Source organism: Fusarium graminearum, chromosome 2 (assembly GCF_000240135.3).
Source record: "Fusarium graminearum PH-1 chromosome 2, whole genome shotgun sequence".
Taxonomy (NCBI): Eukaryota; Fungi; Ascomycota; class Sordariomycetes; order Hypocreales; family Nectriaceae; genus Fusarium; species Fusarium graminearum.
Window position 1 is genome coordinate 1,708,303 of NC_026475.1, and position 19,705 is coordinate 1,728,007.

Sequence of the window (19,705 nt, forward strand, 5' to 3'; positions counted from 1 at the left end):
CACACTGCAGATGAAAGGGCCAAGGGGAATGTAGCTGCAATCAGCACTGTAGAGCGGCAGTGGCCGCAAAAAGCTGGGAAAGGTCGCACAAGAAGAAATTGAATATTAAGTAAATGAAAGAGATGAGCGTATGGGAGAGATAATGAAAGTGCGCGGACCAGGAGATGCTGCACCCTTATACTCTCAAAAGCTCGTGGCGATGAAGTTGGTAGTGAGGTCAGTCTGTCGCTCCTACCATTCAGCCAGCTTTTTTTTCGGGGCGAACCTCTGCTCTTCAGGCAGGATGGCTGTAGCTTGTTGCTGCCTCAGACAATAACTTTGCATCGCTGATTGGCCTTGGGTGGGATGGTGACTGATCTGGGCCAATCAAATCGAGAGCTGAGGCTACTTACTGTCTGAGTCACTGCTGCCTATAATTTACCAGCAAACCTACCTGTCACAAAAGTACCAAGGCAGACTCACATCACGCAGTCGCGCGTCCTAATTGGCTACGAACGCGCCTGTGTCAAAAGTTACAAGAAGATGTTTTCAGGTGACATATCTCCTTGAGCATTTGTTATTTGTAATATGACAATTACTAATTATGCTTTTCAATCCGATATTCAATTGTTCTTGCCTTTGATGTTGGCTATGAAAGCCCATGAAAGATTCAATGGCAGTAAGATAATAACAACATGGCATCAGTAGTGGTTTCTTCATCACTCCTTTCCGTCCCCACCTTTGAAACAAGCTTGGATTTGATCGCAGAGCAACGAACGGATGATCAAATTATTTGTCCAACAAAAAGAGACTTGATCAGTCAAACTCAAATGGATATACAGGACCCTTACGAACTAGTCCTTCAATTGCACTCCCTGATGATATTCGTAGTCGCATGTATGGGAACAATTTCTATTTTCCAATACCTGATCATGGGTAAACATCTGCCTCGAAATGAGTTAGTGCCATTTTTTTAAGTTGGGTAGTACACCGCGTCTGCGTTTGCAGTCGCGTCGCAACCCAAGCTCCCAGATCTCAGCGAATTGACTACAACCAACAACATCAAGCCAACCCTTGCGCCTTTCTCTTCTTACGTCTCCTTGACACCCCATATAGTGCTTTTTCTATTGTTCAGCTTCGCGATCATAACTAGCCTCGAATTGTCGCATTACTTTTTGCATCACAGCGCGATTATATCCCATCCATACCGATAATTCGGCTACTGCCTTTGTTCCGAATTCTACCAGCCACATTCAGCTATCATCACCATGAATTCGCATACAACGCCACGCACTGCCTTTCAAGGACGCTCACTGGGCGGCTCTGGAATTCCTCCGCAATCAAGACAACCTGTTGCTCCTCAGGTCTCGGCAAACGAGGACTATAGCACGATTCCTGAAGAGGATCGCGAACATATTGACGAAGTCGTAAGCTGAACCCAACTCGCATCGAAAATGGCTTCCGCTGATAATCCCCTCTGCTAGTTTGACTTGATGGACATGAAAAAGAAGGGATGGCTTAACAGTTACGAATTCCGACACTCCCTAGCAGCTCTAGGCTTCGATATGTCCAAGCCCGACTATTTTAGAGAACTACAGTCCTACGGCTCAGTACCTCCCGAATGGCAAGACCCGCATACCTGCCCTGTCAACCGCCTCTACGTTTACCTGGACCAGTTCCGGTTGTGCGCTGCAAAACTACTAGCCAGTCGGGATCCTAGACAAGAAGCGACAAAGGTGTTCAACATGTTTGATTACGATGGCGATGGTGTGATTTCATTCGAAGATATGCGACGTCTAGCTTCTGATATTAAAGAAGAAAGGACGATGACAGATGAGGAAATCCAGAGCATGATCGAGCATCTTGATCACGAAGGCAAGGGCGGCGTCAATTTGGAAGAGTTCATCCAAATGATGGAGGAGGCTGGTTAATTTCGACTCCAGCATGCCCAGGGACAGAACAAATACCAAAGCATGTCGGCCGATGGTGGTAGGAGAAAACAATGCCGCCCATGGCGTCCGGTGCCGGGGTCCACGCAGTCATCACAATAACAGACGTGATTAATCGTCTGTTGAGATTGTTGCTCAATCGTAGGCTGCCGCTGACAAAGTCGTAGCTGCGAAAGTGGTACTGACGGCACTGTCTCACAACCATCTTTGTGACCCCATAATTGAGCCGCATGCATGAACGACTAGGTAGGCTAGCCAAGTCACACGGTCAGGCCAGGTTGATACAGAGTGAGGTTTTCTCCAGCTGGTCAAGCACGTCGGGCATTGAAATGGGAAAAGGGAATTGCGCAATGAGGCTACAACGGAGTCAGGAGTAGATTTCAATAAGATCTAAGAATTGTTTTTTTGAATGCTTCAGGGGCGCTTTCTAAATCCCCAAAATCCACAAAAGCTTTCCCATTCCCATCATAACTTGACCTCCCACATGCCAGACTTTAAGACTTTGGTTGGAAACCATAGAAGAAAACAACACCGAGAATAGGGGAATACCATCCTTCGCCTGCGCAAAAAACGGGAATCGGGTTCAAATCAGAAGATGAAGACGAACACAACAAAGAAAAGTTGGAGGCAATCAAGCAGATGATTCCTCAACAGCCAGTGAACCTGCCTGACGGCCACCTAACAGGGTAAGTCGGTAATTCGAAACCTAGATTAGAACTGGATCAAGTCGTTGTTATGCTGTTGTTGCTGCGGTGCCTGTTGATGGGCAAAGGGGTTGTTGGTCTGGCCATTCATGCCCGCAGGTCCGGTAGCGGCAGGCATCTGAGCACCATAGTTAACTGTAGGCATGCCTGTGAACTGCTGTCGTAGGAAAGGGTTGTTTCCGGTGGCCTCAGCGTTAATACGAGCAGCACCTGAGCCAGCACTGTTGATGAATGTGCCAGGAGCCGTATGTTGAGCAGGGATACGTAGGTTACCTGTGTTACCAAAGGTATCCATGCCATCGCCACTGGCAAGCAAGGTGTTCAGTCGGGTCTCGTGTTCGCTCATCTCCTTTTGAGGGGCGTTGAATGACGGTTGCGACTGAGGGAAGCTGTTCTGCGATTGCATAGGGAAGCTGTTTTGTTGCTGTAGCTGGGGCTGAGGTTGAGACTGGTTGCCGAACGAGTTAAGGCTCTTCTGTTCTGGCAAAGCTCCCAAGGATGACATGGGGTTTGGTCGAGCGGATTGGGGGCGACCAAGCTGGGCGAACGGGTTATTGGAGCCAGTAGGAGTTGGTTGCAACGATTGCTGCTGGTTATTGTTGGTAGCCCAAGGGTTGTTGCTGCCAGGCTGGAGAGTGGGCCCAGGAGATGCTGGTGAGGAGAAGGATTGCTGTTGGGGCTGCTGCTGCTGTTGTTGTTGCAGGTAAGGGTTGAAGCCAGTTGGTTGGGGCTGGAAGCCTTGCTGTTGAGGCTGCTGCTGTTGCTGCTGGCCAAATGGATCGAAACCCATGCCCGTCTGCTGGCCCCCAAATCCAGTGTTGTAGTTTGGCTGGAAGCCAGTGGGCTGAGGCTGCTGGTAACCAGTGTAGGCGTTGTTCATGTAGCCAGTAGGCTGGGGCTGGTTCTGTTCGATAGGGTTGGCAAAGAAGTCAACGGGGTTGCCTTGCTGATAACCCTGGTTGAAGCCAGTGTACTGTGGCTGACTAGTCTGCTGCGAAGGCGTGGGATCATCGTCGAAGAGTGAGGCAGCATTACTGCTCTCCAGCTCCCTGCGCCTTCGTTCCTCCTCTTCTTCACTGAGCTTAATTGCTTTCGCAAGATCGTCATCGTCATCTGGTCGGCTCTCGCGCTTCTTCCTGTCCTCCTCCTCCTGGTACTTGCTTGCTTCGAGAGCCAGGCGGTACTCAGCATCTTCCTCTTCATTCATTTGTCGTCTTGGTTGTTGCCGTCGGTTTGCCTGTTGCACCGGCTCAGCGTGCTGGGGGGCGAACTCTTCGAGGCCAGTAACGCGCGACTTCCAGGATCTTCGGTCGCTTCGCTCGGCTCGCAGTCTTTCTTCGTCAAGAATAAGGGAGGTTAACTCCTTGGCAGCAACTCGGACTACAGAGATGTTAAAAACTGCTTATTGCGACGCAAAGACGGTACTTACCATTCTGTCCTACATCGCGACCTTCCTCATCAACATACTGGAATTCGCGGAGAGTCTTGATGATATAGATGCTCTGTCGAGCCCATGTGACAACGAGTTCTGAGCCTTCGTGGAGACAATAATCCAAAACCTTGAGCGCCTTGAGGACGTGGCGCCAGTTCTTTCCCTTGTCGTTCAGGCGCTTATCGATCATGTCCATAATCTCATAGAACTCGGTGGATCTAATCGCGTCATACCAAGTCAGTATTCACATCATGATCAGGGTGGCCAAGCGATGCGCGGGCCGTCTACGTACGTGTTGTATGTCATTTGAGCAATCTCGCTCATCTGAGTACCCGTCGGGCCCCATGGGTCATTACTGGTGGCTGCATGTACATCGTCAGCGATGGTGATCCAGGGATACGAATTGCTTGCGCGGGTAAGTTCTGACCTTCTCGGACCTTGACCTGGGCGCTGGAATAACCCTTGGTCACATTTTTGACACTTCGCATTACCTTGGACATGATGGGCGATTTATGGTATGTACTGTGGGATCTCGAACAGGTGGTCTAATGGGCAAGGTAGGTATGCTTCGTGAGCGCCAATCGATGGCCGAGGTGGTGTTGCCCTGCGTGGTTCGGCAAGGCTTGAAGCAACGATAGAAACGCTTAAGCTTTTCGAGCGACAGTCTTTGCGACTCGAACTCGAGATGCGCGCCCGTGAGACGGGGTCAATGGAACTAGTACCGGCAGGGGCGTTGAGGGGATAGAACGAGCGAGCTCCAGTGATGACGGGATGGTCAGTGTGCCGCTCTCAGCAATGTTTGCGTGAGATCGCGATCAAACAAGACAAGACTCCGTCGCCGTTTGATCTGGAATTGGCGATCTGTAGGGAGAGCGTTTGTGGAGGAGGTTGGAGAATACAATTCGTGGGGTGATTGATCAGGTCTCGATTTCAAGAGGTCGGGGAGACCGATCGGACACGACTTTAAGAGACAAGAGGAGAGAGGCTAAGCACCAAAGTTTTAACGGAGAGGCGGATCCAAGTATAAAAAGTAGTTAGGTTCGGACGTGTCGGAGCAGCGATTAGGGGAATAAAGGCGCTCTTGACGCGACTCTTAACGAGGGAAAAAGGATGGGTGAGTGCAGGATGATGAATTGGCGCTCTCATGCAGCATGGGATTGGGAACTGGCACCGGGCTTGCTTGTAACAGGCATGGAAACAAGGCCTAAGGCAACTAAAGAGACGGGTTGTGGCACTGCAAGCTGATTACGTATCCATTTTCACTTGCCAGCTAAGAGAGAGCTATGCCAAGATTTGCGGGGGTCTTGGATCTTGCGTATGTATGCGTGGTTAGATTCATGGTTACTTTCTTTCTTGCATGATGACTTGTATTCTCTGCGTTGATGTCGGCCCATATTTGATTCTCGTCCAAACTCTGTTGGGAGTTCTTCAAAGTACAATTTGCCAGCTTCGTCAACTGTGGCTGAGATTCAACTTACACGGGTGTCAGGGAGTCATTTACACCCGCTGTCCTCATTAGGAAAGACCTACGTCACGTTCCCGAGACCCCTAACTGTGTACTAAGTCCTGTCCTGTTTTGACCGACTGGGTAGCTGAAGAGCTGGCCCTCTAGATCCAAGGATATGAAAATAAACAGCTTTAAGAGGATAGTCTACAGTAGCACAAGCTGACCTATAATTTTATCCCCCATGCTTTCAGCAGCCAATTTTTCTAATACTCCAAAGTTCATTTAAACTAGATTGAATAGGCTATTAATTATAGCAGTCAAGGTATTCCAGATCATAGCTTTCTATACCACTTGTCTTACCCTATACACAACCGTATAACCATCAATTGTTTTTTATCAAATAGTAGATCATCAACCTCAACCTCAGCAGAGGTTTATGCTCTGCCAACAAATCAAGAGAGTAATCTAAGTTATGTCTAAACCTAAAAACTGGCCAGATGGCTTCTCTTATCTCAAAGCGCCTCTCCATGATAGGAGCTTGACCCCAACACATATCCAAGCTCTTAAAAGTAAACCGTCTCCATCGAGCGACATCCCCATCATTCCATCAGCCTCAACAACAACGCCATGCAACCTGGTCAAGATTCAACCCATATCTAACCCTTCACATCCTGCCAACGGTCAATGCGGCCTCTTTGCAGCACAGAACCTCGCACCTGGTAGTTTCATCCTCGCGTATCTGGGCCGTGTACATTCAGGCACTGCATCATCGACTGAGAGCGACTACGACTTGTGGCTGGACCGCGAGATGGACGCGGCGGTTGATGCGGCCAGTCAAGGAAACGAAGGGCGCTACGTGAACGATTTCCGAGGCGTGGGAGACAGGGCTAATGCAGAGTTTCGGACGGTCTGGTGTGAGAGGTGGGGAGAGTTTTGTGTGGGCGTTTGGGTTCTGGGAGGTGGAAAGAAGAAGAAGGGAGTTGGAATCAAGAAGGGAGAAGAGATCCTCGTCAGTTATGGTAAAGGATTTTGGGGGGAGAGGCAAACGGAGGAATATGAATACGAGTATCAAGAGGAGCAAGGAGAGGATAGAAAGGCTGAAGAGAATAAGTAAAAACTATCAAGGACGTGATTTTCAGAATAAGCTACGATTCAACATCCACATATTCTCAGCGTTTGAACCGCATGGCTGTCTCTGAAGTTGTACTGAATCCGTCAACCAAGGGCAGTCGTGGCTGACCTTCCCTCCCCGTGAGAACGCAGAGCGTGACTGCCAAGACTTGGGTACAGAATGTGCGTACAGTTCTTCTACAGAGGTCTGTTGAGATAGGCCGCGTAAGGCGGCGCAGGATTGGCCTCTTGCTCGACTCTGCACTCTTGGGCATCCGCGGGCTCGACTCTGTGTTCTTGGGCATCTGCGAGGGCATAGTTGCCGAGTTCGATAGCCTCATCCATGGGAGGCTCATACCTCTTGTATACCCTCCACAAGTTCAAGGTCTGAGCGGTAATGGTGATGAACAGGACTATGTAGCACATGAAGGCCTGAGGGGCTCCGGGCGTGATGTTTCCCTCTTTACGTTTCAAGGAACGGATCGCTGAAGAGCAGAACATGAAGGACAACTGCAAGCCTCCGAGGACCAATATGTTGCAAGTGAGTGTCCTTCTGTAGCTCTTGACGGGCTTGGAGACTACGTCGAGAGTGTTAGCGTTTTGACTTGTGTGATAGGGATCAAGAAATGGGATAGTGTAGATCTACCTTCTACATCTGGTACTCCATAGAAAGTACGGGGATTGTCAAGTTTGCGAGAGACTGCCCATATCAGGCCGAAGATTGCTACACCTGTTGCAACAGTGATACCCAGAACAACAACTGTGTACCGGTTAATATACATGATAATCGTCAGTGAGATGAGACGGAGGAGTAGTCCTTACAGTTAAATATCGAGCGCTTAAACTCTGAGAACTCCGTCACGCTCAGAAAATCAGGAAACCGAGGAAACGGCGGTGGTGGGAGAGTTGTGCTGTTGTTGAACATGATGGTGGTGTTTGACATGTTGGAGTGTGCCTGAGGGGCGGTGAAATAAAAAGAAGAGAAGAAGAAGAGAAAAAAGAGAAGGGGTTTGCTTTTGAACTATTGTATTTGTTTATGGTAACCTTATCAACGAGTATATAACATTGGTACAGCCTCAACTCTATATCATGGGGTGATTATCTACGCACAAAAGTCATAACTTAAAAACATATCCAGAAAGTATAAGTTGAAGTGAAAATACCTTTCTTTGTAGACCTAAATCAAGTTTCACACGCATAAAACCCATTCCTCAAAGTTCCTACTCCCTTCTATCTTGTTCTTGTAGGAACCAGCCAACTTCAAGATCCCGATGCTCGGTTATGAGCTCTGGTAAATCTGGTACCTCTGCAGTATGGCAAGGGGGGAATAAATGCTGTAAATACAAGACCATTGAAGAGTACAAGAAGCAGAAGCAGCCATTTTTGAGCCTGAGGATCAAGTCCGAAATGTGCCATCGAGGCAACCCACACAAAAGCCACTGCAGCCCACATGATCATGGTAACCATCCTGATTGCTTTGATTTCGCCCCTGACAGTGACCTGGTGTCCTTCTATTAGTTAATGAGCGAATTCATACAAAATAGGGGGGCTTCCACTGTACTTACTGTGATGTAATCTTGGCCCAATGTGAAGGTGCGTAAACATATAATGCGGGAGGACAATTAGCATTGAGAAGTGTACGGCCAGGCCTAATATACTAGTCAGTATTGCTTTGGAGGTGTCTTGAAAGAAGGCGAATACTTACGTAGCACGCTGAAAGGATCTAAAGAGGCTGCTTCCATGATGGCCGATCTGCCAGGCATGCCTGGAGTGACTGTTGATAGTGATTCGAAGTCCATGATGTATTATTTGGACTAAAGATATAAAATTGAATCTACGAAACAAACAGGGTAGAAGAAGGAACTTATTTGAGGCGAGGATGAGTGTTTCTAATAAAGTAAAATTTCAAAGTTCTCACGACAACCACTCCCACCCCTTTATATAAACTTCGCACAAATCAGAGCAACAAACTATCTTTTGCCCTTTTTTTTTTAAAAAAAAAAAATAATATTCCGATTTTCCTTTAAATTCAGCAGTCCCGACTGTTTTCTCGGTCTTGATTCCTTCCTTACTCGAATCACATTTTCAACATTTCCTCTGCAAGTCGATTCAACTCAACTCAACCAACATGAAGTCTGATACTGAGAACGCTGCGGCTCTCTGGTTCCTGCCAGGCTAGTACAGTTCTACGGATTATAGATTACTTAATTTTGCTAAATACTACCAGCCATCAATTACGGTGCAATTACTTTGGTTCAGATTGGGGTTGTATGCGTGGGATCAATGATCCACGACGATGTTAAACTGTGTATGTCATCTATTCAACTCTTTCTTACTAAAGGCCCAAACTTGTTTACTAACAGAACTCTTACCCTTATAGCCAGCCCCAGGTTGCAACAATGCTTCCATGCTCACTCAGCGGCCATGTGCTGCTTCGCCATCATCATGGCCCTGGCCGAGCTATACGCTTCCATCATCGTCGCATCCGTTAATGGACCTTTCATTATCATCCCCTACCTCTTCATTGCCCAGCTCTTCGTCACACTTCTTTACCTCTATCTTCCCTATGAGTACTACGATATGGAAGTCGAGGAAGAGCGACGCATTGAGGACGAAGAGAAGATGCTCTCTATGATGGATGATGATGATGATGATGATGATGATGACTCGGTCATTGACAGGTATGAGCTGGACGAAGCTTCTGTTGCCTCGACTCCCTCAAGTGCAGACATCAAAACTACTGGCTACGGGACCATGGAGCTTTCACAGCTGTCTGGACCTGGAAACTTGCATTCCATCTACTCCGTCTAGAATAAGAGAGTGGCATTGGAGCTAAGGTTGAAGCTTGTGAGGGAGAGAGATTGTCACACATGGAAGGGTCAAGTTTGTTCATGTTTTGGTTAGATCCAGGAAGATACCACATAAGTTTTCTCTCTACTTTTCCTCTTATACCATGTGTGACCTCAGTAATATGCAAGCTGCTCTTTCTCGGGATGAGACGCAAGCATAGTGAATTAATATCGACAATTGACAGAGTGTTAATCAGAATAGAATTAAACACAACCTGTGAAGTAACCGACTACTTATGAATATCTTGGATAGTATGCGGCAAAGAAGCAGACCTAAAGCTTTAGCACAGAAGTAAATAACCTAAAGTCCGGTTAATTGACCTAATCCGATTTACTGATCTGGTCTCTTCTTCGTCTGACGACCAGCTTTTCCGATACTCTGAGGGCTGGCCCTTCCCTTGACACAGGTGTTTGAATTGATTGAGACATTTCTGAATAGCCAGCTGACAGCGTTTATGGATTAACTCAGGGAAAAAAGCATTATTCAAGTCTTGTTATCCCATGCTCTGGTTCGTTCCATACCGAACAACCACTCTTAACGACACAACAAAGTAGCTGTAGGCCTGCAGGCAAGGTTGTGTCCTTTGTTGCCGACATCTACTTCTGAATAGGAACAAATAATGTAGCATAGAACAGCTTGCCATGTGCCATGCAGCCTTTGTGGACATTGGAAGAGGGTACAAATATCGTTGAGGAACAAAAGGACACCTCAACAACGCCATTGTTTGGTGACAAGAACCCCATCTCGAACACGACGTGCTTCACATGTTGTACAATCGAACAGCCCATGAGACAACACAATAAGCCCAAATGAATGTGTGCCTATCTTGTAGTATATAGCCACGATGTATTCTCGCAGACTGACTGACATTTCCAAGCAATCCAACACCCAACACACAAGCCAACAAACAACTACAGCATCGCCTATAAGCAAATATATTGACAATCAGACACTCATACATATTCAACCTACAAGCAGCAAACATGTTTCGCAATTACGGCTATCGCATTGAAAAGGCATCTAGCCAACGCAGTGACTACGGTCCCAGATCTGCCTTCGACAACAAACCTGTGAGGAACAGACCTACCAAGAAGAAGGTTAAATACTTCGCTCACATTCATTTCACACCTTCAGATCCCAAACGAGGCCCCGAAAAACGAGAAGCAGCGTGGCTCCAGGCAGAGAAACTCGACGCGCCAGCTCTCATGTCTGCTTCAATCAAAGAGGCAGCTGATGATTGGGACTGCAAGGGATGCAGCCTGAAGGTTCGTATGCTGGCGGACAAGTTCAACCTGAAACTCCATGATGAGCTCAGTGCAACCCCTACCCCTCAATTTACCCCTTCTCTTGGTACTTCTGACGGTCACATAGATGTCAACCCTCCTCCTTTATCTTCTGGCGAGATTTATGAGGGTCTAAGTAGCTTTGTTTCGCGGAACATCGAGGGTCACAGACGACAAACTCTGGAAAGAGATGCAGGTGATGGCCAGCCCTTTTACGGAATCCATCAAGCCCATTTTGATCTGAGCCGAGGAGAGTCGGTCAAGGTTCACATGCGTCAATCAGACCGAGTGTACGGAAGACATGATCTCACACCCGGAACAATCATCTCTGCTCCTTTCCACAGCCAATACCGTTACAATACTGTCTCGACAGATAACCACAACACCGCAGTCTCGGCATTTGGCGCAATCCACTCCAAGTACCGTAAGATGGTAATCATCGAGAGTTGGGATGAGCATGTTAGCTGCCTGCCCATTTACACGTACAATGGTTGTGGTCTCGCGTCTCGTCTAGACATGGTAAGTGAGTACATGGATATCCGCGACGCTGACGAAAGGAATCCTTTGGAAGGTGACACTGGCGAAGAGCCTTTGCTCGCCGTTCGCGACGACGAATGGTTCGGTAAAAACACATTCATTGCAGGTAGGTCGGTTGTCAAGTTGACTGAAAGGACTGCGCACATGCTTTTCCAGAAGTGCTCCATCGAGGGCAGGGTCAAGACAGCGCATTTCCGCCGGCTGTACAAAGAACTGAATAAGTTGATTCAGGCAAAGGCTCTAGAATTCTGTCCTTAGGGAACAGACTGATCGGTTAATACTATAAGCAAGACCCCGAACACTCACAGGAACACTCACAGGAACACTCTCTTGTCACTCACCTAGATACACTCATTCAATAAAATTTCCTTTGTTTGACTTTCTACCCTGAATAGTTGGTCTCCAATAGTACTGGGGATCTCTTGGCCTGTGATTGTCTAAATGATTCAATAACAAAATGCGCTTGCTACAAACAAAAGCCTCTATCGTATGTGAGATAAAGCTAATAAAGCAACCCACGCCGTTCCTCCCAGGTATAATAAATACATCCGTAAAAACACTCTCATCATCTGTGGCTACCCGCTGTTAGGTATAATTATTTAAATGTCCTCCCCTTCGGCATCAACGTCTTCTCCCTCAGCAGCTTGCTCTCCGTTCGCGTCTGCAACAGAGGCCTTGCGTGTAGCAGCATTCCTGTTATTAACTTTTGTTCCATTAGCCCGCATCGACACCACGACCGAGTCTTCTGCTGGCTCCTCGACAGCCACTTCTTGGTCTGGGTCGTTCCCTTCGGTGATGGCTCGCAGCTTGACTTGCTTGTCCTGCCACCCGGGTGGCAGACCAGGTCCGCTGGTTGCGTTTCCATAGTCAGACTTTTTAGTACCCTTAGGCCATCGGCCTGGCCCACGACCTGTGCCACCAGTCTTTTTCTTTGATGAGCTCTTGGGTCTGGACGATGAAGTGCGATGGCTGCCGCTACTCCGCTTTTGCCTCGGGGCGCTACTGGTAGTACGAGGCACGGCCGGACGGCTGACACTTGGTCTTGCCCTCTCACGCCTGCCTCCAGGAATAGCCGGGAATACTTCGAAGCGAGTATACGGAATATCCTGATATGGCTTTAGCCAAGTAGGCGGGCCATCAGATTCTGCATCCTTCATCTCGGCATCCTTATCTTTCTCTTGCCCTGGCGCCACGTCCTCGATGGACTGGACCGGGGCTGGCTCAGCATTGTCAGTTTCGACGTCATCATCCTGAGCTTCGCCGTTGACGTTCGCTTCGGTCTCAGCACCAGTGTCAATATTTAGACCTGCAGCATGTTCCTCATTCTGCTCTCCGTTTATTAATGTCTGGCCTCCAGTGCCAGCTGTTCCGAGTCCTTCGTCGACCTTGGCCTCGTCGTCTTCCCTTGGTGCGATAGTGTTTATTGGGGGGCCTAGCTCAAAATTGACAGCGTTGCTTCGTCCCATAACATATGGTGTCCAAACAAGAGCTTCTGGCTTCAACTGGACGTAGCCTTTTGCCTCCCATTTGCCCACATATTGTCGGCAATAGTCCAAGTCAACTCTGAAGGCATAAGTCTTGGTTTGTGGATCCCTGACGAGAGCCCTTAGGCCCTCTAGGGCGGATATAACATCATCTGGTGTCATGCCGGTATTGTCGGATATGCGCTTGATGCTAAGCCCCTCTGTCGCATACTTCTCCTCTTTCATTGCTGTCAAGAAGTACCGACACATAACTAGCCGCCAGTAGTTACGGTATGAAACCAGACCCATATCCGATAACGGCTTTTCTGGCGAGCCAGTTTTCTCCTCAACCTTTGTGAGCAGATATGAAAAATCGATAAGCAAGTTGCCATAGCCTTTCCGTTGATGTATTGGCAGTGTGAGGATACAAGAGACATTGTTTTGACTACTTGCTCGCTTTTCCTTTGAGAAGTATCCCACAAAGTGATATCCTGTCTCGTTGTATTCACACAGCACGTAGAAGAGGAAGGGTTCTACGTCGTAGTATAGAGTTTTCGAACCTAAAAACAGCTTGGCGAGAAGACACAGGTTCTGGCAGTAGACCGGATTCTTCCGGCCATCGACTTCGAAAACCGAGACAGATCCGTGTCGATAGATCTCGTCGCCCGGTGGATGTTTGGCCGGGCACTTGAGTTTGTGTCGCCACGCAACGTAGTCTGACGCCATGTATTTGAGACAGAACTCGCAAATGTACAGTACCCGAGTTGTGCAGTACTCGGCGGGATATGGCGCGGCATACCACGTATCAATTTCCCACCCGCCAAATTCGATGCACTCGATATGACTGGCATTGTCGGCAGTTTTTTTTGCTTTTCGGATAGGCACATTGGACTCTTCTTGCATGGCCAGAAGTCGTGCCCTCCATTCTTCGTCGGCCTTCTGCAAGGCATCCTTGAACCTATTCTCATCTTCTTCGGCTGGAAGCGTTTTGGATGTGTCAGCCTCTGCTTCTGACAGAATACCGCCGTAGGGTTTGCCCTGCATCTCGTCCAAATCACAGTCAAAGTATAATGGTTGTGAATAGTTGTCGGATGTAAAGGGAGTTGGAAGGACAGATATGGCAGCAATGGCGGTAGCCCTTGGTGTTGGGACTGGTCGCTGGGGAGGCGCTCGTGTGACAGTCCCAGGTTGTCGTCGAGTTTCTCTTTTTTTGCGGCCAAGAACTTCCTTAAGGTTACCAGGCTTGACCTGGAGTTTGAGTACGAGCGACGTGCGTGTGTGCTTCTTTATTGAAACAGGTGGGGGCCGTGTAACCTTGAGACGTAGAGTTCTGGAAGGGTTATGTCGACCTGGTTCAGCGCTTCCATTTCGCGCCGTACCTTCAGATGCTGCGTCATTAAACTGGTTTCTTCGGCGTTTTCTTAGGGAGATCACGTTCCCATCACCTTCCAAGGATGACGATTTCCGCTTCCTCAACGTGCGCGGTGGCTCTCTCAGACCTTCGTCAAGCCCGTTGTCGTCTTCATGTTGTGACTCGTGATGGGAGCTGGCATCTTCATCTTCCATTTGTTGATCGAAATGGGCTTCGCCTGAGAGTTTGGGAATTTCGGATTGTTGAGAGGGAAGTCCGGCATCATCGTCGACATCGTGATCTTCCATTTCCTCATCTTCTCCCTCCGCATCAGATTCTCGACCAAAACAATCGGGGCATTTCCAATGATCAGGGGCTAGGACTGTCAGCAGTGGCCAGATTTCTAAAGCAAGCGACACTCACTATTTTCGGTGCTCATTGCCGCGACATCGCGCGCGCATTGCTGGTGAGCTACAAGTTTGTAAGCCTCCACATGTTTACTATTGTAATTTGGGTACTTACCATTATTGCCACAACGAGTGCAAGCCAAGTACGTCTCGAACTCCTCGCTTGGATCGTCGTCTTCGCTTTGATTGCAGAAAACGCAGTGGCTCGGTGCTGCAGTTTCTTCATCATCATGGTCTTCCTCGGCTTCGGCAGCATCGTCCCAGGCAGCCTCGTCATCTGACTCTTCTTCGTTGGCGCTAGGGAAATCAGATTTATCGCTTTCACTATCTTCGTCGTCGTGGTTCCTGGTCCCTGGCTGGAATTTGACGGCGCCAACGCCCTCGTCATCTTCATATTCTTCTCCTTCGGCGTCAACGTCTTCGTCGCCTTCAGCATCCACATCCGCATCGTCATGTTCCTCTTCGGCGTCCCCTGCTTCTGCTTCTTCTGCTTCCTCGTCCGCTCCATCTTGTTCTTCTTGATCGGTTTGTCGGCTGTTGTGGGACGATAATTGTGGGGGTGCCGTGTATTCATTATCCTCCTCGCCTGATGCGTCTACATCCTCGCCTGAAGCATCGCGGTCGCTCAACTCGATATCACCATTGTCGGAGGGGTCTCGATCGACGCTAGACACTCCCCCGTCCTCTCTTGAACCTGTTGCAATAATTGTTGTGTCTCCTCCTGCTTCGCCTGCAGTCTCATACTCGGCATCCTCGTCTGAAGCCATGACGCCTTGTTGACGATCCTCTTCCATTGTTTGTGCGCTTGTCGTAATTACTCCCGCGTACCGGAAGTGAATGTTCTGAAACGCAGCCTATATTTTGCATAGCGATCGTTATCGAAATTTGAAGGAGCGTTTCTCGCGGTGTGGTCACGTCTTGTTCATCGCGGTTACAGCTGAAAACGCGGCCTTGGATTGAGGGGCGGCGTGTGAGAGTTGTAAGACAGAGAATAGCCAAAAAGAAATTAGGGGACCTATCGAGTATTCGACCTCGACTTAATCTACGCGTTTGTAGAGAACACAAATCCCGTGGAGATGCAATAAGCCAAGCCACTTGATCAAGTCGCGTCGACTTGGTTGATATCAAACAGCTGTCGCGGGAGCTAGTTGCCACAGTGCGTGCGACAATTGATTGAATGATTGGGCGCTGCGATCTGGTGACACACCGTGCGATTAATATTGCTCTCAACTGTATCTCATGCAGGGATAGAACCAGAGCTAAATTCAGGCCTCAGGCATCCACGGAAACTGCATCACCAATCACTGAATCGTCAATGGCTCGGTTCGACGTGAGCTTCAATTCAAGACCCGGCCATTCGAAAGATTCTCGACCCCGACGACGTACCAGGACGACAGGTCAGGCCTGGTCAATTTGATCTCCCATTCTCCGAGTAATATACCGAATACGTCAAAGTCTGCTCAAGCAGCGCCACCGTCATAATGCCCGTTCCTTTTGAGGCTCTTCTTCCCTATGCCATCATGATTGGTGTATGTTGCCATCCGATTTCGCAGCTCTGCAATATGAAAGCTCATTGAGTTATAGATGTTCGGTATCTCTGGTACTGGCCTTGCCGTCATTAAGGGCATCCAAAACGAGGGCAAGCGGCCTCGTTACTCGGTTGATCAGTGGGATAGAGTAAGTCATTCGCACCTATAGTCAACATATAATGCTAATTGTCATACAGCAAAGTACGATACCGTCCAAAATGAACTCTAATTGAAGGATACTAACCAGAGAATTAGTGATGGACCGTGACCGTCGCCTTACGGGAACCCTACGAGGACAAACAGACAAGGCAGAGGCACCCTTAGGGTTCGAATTGAACAACCCCTGGAAGGTATGTGCTGCTCTTGATATCATGATTCACGAATTGACACGAGAATTCAGCTGGAAACACGCTTTTCTTAAACAACAGTACGATGGCTTAGAGCGGATGGTTACGAAGGCAACCCAGATCAACAAATGTAATTACACAATTTGGGTCCGAGGCATAAATAGCAAGGCCTGTAGAATGGGCGGCAGTTACGAGGGAGAATTCAACAATTTCAAACAGTTTATTAGTTCATATCACGAAATATGCTAGAGGTCGAAGGGTTTGGTCATGACAGCAGGGGTATCTCCATTATATCGCTATCTCTGCTCTATTCTTATTCAGACCCTCCAGCAGTGTACAAGCCTGGCACATGGTCTGACTCGACATGTAGCCACACTTGATACATTTGCCTAAACTCTGCTTCGGTGCAGGCGGTGCCTCCTTCTGCTTTGCCTTCTTTGTCCTGACTGGTAGAGGTACGGCATCGTCCTTGGGGGTTCCGTTGGTTGTAATCTCTGTCTCAAGAGCTGCAGACTTGTGCTGCTTCTTCAAGCTAGCCTCAACCTGGGCCATCTCGTTGCCAGAAGTTCGCCCGTTGGCCGAACCACAGCCTCCAATCCCCTCGCCCTCATCGCAACCGCCGCATGCCCCTTGGCCCTTGTCGGGTGTAAGACGAGCCATGTCCTCTCCGCTCCTGACAATGTCCAAGATTGCGCTTGGCCGCACCTTTTCGAGATTCTTGATAAGTCCTCGAGCCGTGCCTCTGAAAGCCTCTGGGCTGTATATACACTCGGTGCTGAAGTAGTCCAGCTTCTTGTGGTGTGCATAAAGAACAATCTCCTTCTCGTAAGCATACTTGAGAGGCTTGCTTCTCATGACCTCGCTGCTCGAGTTTCCGGTAACGATGCTGGTACTTCGAGATAATCGGGGCATATCTCCTCGTAAAAGGTTCATGAGAACGGTTTCAGCGACATCGTCGGCGTTGTGACCGGTAATGACATGTTGAATGGCCAGTTTCTTGGCCCCTCGATCCAAAGCCTGTCGTCGGAAAACACCACAGTACGTGCAGTTTCCCTTCTTTCCAATAGTTTCGACAACCTGATCCATAGTCCATCCATACAGCTCATCATAGCCGACAATCTCCAGGGGCATGTCGTACTGAACGGCATTTCGCTTGACTGTCTCCAGTGAGTCGTCTCGATATCCCTTGATACCTTCGTCGACACTGAGCAATACAAGATCCAGCCCGTAGTCGTGTCGCTCGTTCAACGTTTTCATCACAGAGGCCAAGACTGTTGAATCCTTGCCACCTGAAGCACCAATAGCAACTCGTTCACCCCGGAAGAAGAGCTTTGATGATGTGATTGTATGGTGGACTTCATCTTCAAAAACCTGAATGAAGCAGTCTCGACATAACTTGTGGTGGTTCTTGGGTCGCTTTACAACAGCCCTGTTATTTTTACACCGGAAGCAAGGTGCAGGTGCCATTTTGTCGTCGGCTGAATTAGTCTCTCAGCTGGGTTGAGGAGTCTCTGAATGCCTGTCGACGGAGTGGAGAAGTTCAAATATCTGAGAGTCGATTTTATAACAATGTATACAAGGTTTTTTGCGAGAGAAGTATTCGTGTTTACTCCAACTTTACAAATTCTAAGTAGTAATCTTTCCCTTTCTTTCACTTGTTGCCTCCCTACGTTTGACTCGTGATAACTTTGCACTATAAGAGTCATAGTCACGTGCATGACTGAAAAGAGGAAAAAAAAAGATCAGCTTCAACCTCTCTGAGGCAGATCAAGAGTGGAGACTGTTCCGAAAAGCCCCACCAATTTTCAGTAGCCCTAATTATTTTACTTTTCTATTTCGCATCTTTTCTTCTTGATTTTGTTCCATCCACCATTCGTGTCCCGGACTTTGCTCTTCAATCCACGAGCACCTACTAACCCGAACGATTCAAGATGGTGAGTGAATAAAAACCAACTCGACTCTAATGGCCACAGTTTTGTGAGTCAAATGTGCTTTACGCGCAATTGAAGCCGCAGCGTCGTCCACATTTTGTGGGCGACATTTGCTGTTGGTATTCCGCCAGTAATCGATCACCGTAAAAAAGTGTCGAACTGGTGAAGACTTGGCTGGAGATGCGGCGTGTGCAGAAATGCCATGGCCTATTCTCGTTAGAGTTCAGAGAAGACCTTTTGTTGGCTTGAATGCCTTGCTGATGTCTTCTTTTCTCAATGACAGCCTCCCAACAAATCCGGCAAGAAGGTCGCTCCCGCCCCTTTCCCTCAGGGTAAGGCTGGCAAGAAGGCCGCTAAGGTTAGTAAATCCCATCAGGTTTCCTCTCGGGGCCATAGAGATCGCTGACAATCATCAAGAACCCTCTCCTCGAGAAGCGACCCCGCAACTACGGTATCGGCCAGGACATCCAGCCCAAGCGAAATGTCTCTCGCATGGTCAAGTGGCCCGAGTATGTCCGTCTTCAGCGCCAGAAGAAGATCCTTCAGATGCGCCTGAAGGTTCCCCCGGCTCTCGCTCAGTTCCAGCACGTCCTCGACCGCAACACTGCTGCCCAGGCTTTCAAGCTCCTCAACAAGTACCGACCTGAGACCAAGGCCGAGAAGAAGGAGCGTCTCCTCCAGGAGGCTACCGCCGTCAAGGAGGGCAAGAAGAAGGAGGATGTCTCCAAGAAGCCCTACACCGTCAAGTACGGCCTCAACCACGTTGTCGGCCTGATTGAGAACAAGAAGGCTTCTCTCGTCCTCATCCCCAACGACGTCGAGCCCATTGAGCTCGTTGTCTTCCTTCCTTCTCTCTGCAAGAAGATGGGTATCCCCTACGCCATTGTCAAGGGCAAGGCCCGTCTCGGAACGGTCGTCCACAAGAAGGTAAGCAAAATCAAAATTGTCAAGTCAGAATCATATCTAACAAGTTCCAGACCGCTGCTGTCCTCGCCATCACCGAGGTCCGCTCCGAGGACAAGACTGAGCTCTCCAAGCTCATCTCCGCTGTCAAGGATGGTTACCTTGAGAAGCACGACCAGGCCCGCCGACAGTGGGGTGGTGGTATCATGGGTGCCAAGGCTCAGATGAAGATCATCAAGAAGCAGAAGGCTCTCGAGGCTGCTACCAAGATCTAAGTCTAATTTGTTTATACCCCCTCAAATGCATTGCGATTATGGGATCAACGGTGTTGCACGGTTCACGGCATGGAAAATGAATGATTTTTCTCGGGTTACTTTTTTTTCCCATCCCCACTCGCAGTGACATGAGGGGCTGGTCTCCTAACCCTCTTAAAATAGATGATGAGCTTGCTTCTTGGACAAGTCTTGATCGTAAATGTGATTG

The 19,705-nt window shown here is 48.6% G+C and overlaps 10 protein-coding genes across 10 annotated transcripts; 6 read left to right on the forward strand and 4 right to left on the reverse strand.

Annotated features, from left to right (window-relative positions):
• Positions 1-1,247: 1,247 nt before the first annotated feature.
• Positions 1,248-1,910, forward strand: FGSG_08486 (uncharacterized protein; the record flags this gene model as incomplete). The annotated part of the gene is made up of 2 exons (XM_011321975.1): positions 1,248-1,406; positions 1,491-1,910. The coding sequence occupies 2 exons, from the start codon at positions 1,248-1,250 to the stop codon at positions 1,908-1,910; spliced, it is 579 nt and encodes a 192-aa protein (XP_011320277.1).
• Positions 1,911-2,639: 729 nt separating this feature from the next.
• FGSG_08485 (uncharacterized protein) lies at positions 2,640-4,564 on the reverse strand (the record flags this gene model as incomplete). The annotated part of the gene is made up of 4 exons (XM_011321976.1): positions 2,640-4,012; positions 4,062-4,282; positions 4,357-4,426; positions 4,492-4,564. 4 exons carry the CDS (start codon positions 4,562-4,564, stop codon positions 2,640-2,642), a joined length of 1,737 nt encoding a protein of 578 aa, XP_011320278.1.
• A 1,419-nt stretch (positions 4,565-5,983) lies between these two features.
• Positions 5,984-6,625, forward strand: FGSG_13356 (uncharacterized protein; the record flags this gene model as incomplete). The annotated part of the gene is made up of 1 exon (XM_011321977.1): positions 5,984-6,625. One exon carries the CDS (start codon positions 5,984-5,986, stop codon positions 6,623-6,625), a length of 642 nt encoding a protein of 213 aa, XP_011320279.1.
• Positions 6,626-6,819: 194 nt separating this feature from the next.
• Positions 6,820-8,420, reverse strand: FGSG_08484 (uncharacterized protein; the record flags this gene model as incomplete). Its single annotated transcript, XM_011321978.1, has 7 exons — positions 6,820-7,199; positions 7,268-7,381; positions 7,444-7,642; positions 7,785-7,798; positions 7,926-8,132; positions 8,187-8,270; positions 8,327-8,420. The coding sequence occupies 7 exons, from the start codon at positions 8,418-8,420 to the stop codon at positions 6,820-6,822; spliced, it is 1,092 nt and encodes a 363-aa protein (XP_011320280.1).
• Positions 8,421-8,904: 484 nt separating this feature from the next.
• Positions 8,905-9,432, forward strand: FGSG_08483 (uncharacterized protein; the record flags this gene model as incomplete). The annotated part of the gene is made up of 2 exons (XM_011321979.1): positions 8,905-8,929; positions 9,002-9,432. The coding sequence occupies 2 exons, from the start codon at positions 8,905-8,907 to the stop codon at positions 9,430-9,432; spliced, it is 456 nt and encodes a 151-aa protein (XP_011320281.1).
• A 1,022-nt stretch (positions 9,433-10,454) lies between these two features.
• FGSG_08482 (uncharacterized protein) lies at positions 10,455-11,549 on the forward strand (the record flags this gene model as incomplete). Its single annotated transcript, XM_011321980.1, has 1 exon — positions 10,455-11,549. One exon carries the CDS (start codon positions 10,455-10,457, stop codon positions 11,547-11,549), a length of 1,095 nt encoding a protein of 364 aa, XP_011320282.1.
• Positions 11,550-11,890: 341 nt separating this feature from the next.
• On the reverse strand, positions 11,891-15,306 carry FGSG_08481 (uncharacterized protein; the record flags this gene model as incomplete). Its single annotated transcript, XM_011321981.1, has 3 exons — positions 11,891-14,481; positions 14,529-14,576; positions 14,628-15,306. 3 exons carry the CDS (start codon positions 15,304-15,306, stop codon positions 11,891-11,893), a joined length of 3,318 nt encoding a protein of 1,105 aa, XP_011320283.1.
• Positions 15,307-15,864: 558 nt separating this feature from the next.
• FGSG_08480 (uncharacterized protein) lies at positions 15,865-16,605 on the forward strand. The gene is made up of 5 exons (XM_011321982.1): positions 15,865-16,041; positions 16,097-16,189; positions 16,239-16,242; positions 16,297-16,391; positions 16,442-16,605. The coding sequence occupies exons 1-5, from the start codon at positions 15,994-15,996 to the stop codon at positions 16,460-16,462; spliced, it is 261 nt and encodes an 86-aa protein (XP_011320284.1). The 5' UTR covers positions 15,865-15,993; the 3' UTR covers positions 16,463-16,605.
• A 70-nt stretch (positions 16,606-16,675) lies between these two features.
• Positions 16,676-18,034, reverse strand: FGSG_08479 (NCS6 protein). Its single transcript, XM_011321983.1, has one exon. It carries the CDS (start codon positions 17,853-17,855, stop codon positions 16,677-16,679), a length of 1,179 nt encoding a protein of 392 aa, XP_011320285.1. The 5' UTR covers positions 17,856-18,034; the 3' UTR covers position 16,676.
• A 229-nt stretch (positions 18,035-18,263) lies between these two features.
• On the forward strand, positions 18,264-19,703 carry FGSG_08478 (60S ribosomal protein L8). The gene is made up of 4 exons (XM_011321984.1): positions 18,264-18,322; positions 18,603-18,677; positions 18,737-19,246; positions 19,297-19,703. The coding sequence occupies exons 1-4, from the start codon at positions 18,320-18,322 to the stop codon at positions 19,495-19,497; spliced, it is 789 nt and encodes a 262-aa protein (XP_011320286.1). The 5' UTR covers positions 18,264-18,319; the 3' UTR covers positions 19,498-19,703.
• Positions 19,704-19,705: the final 2 nt, after the last annotated feature.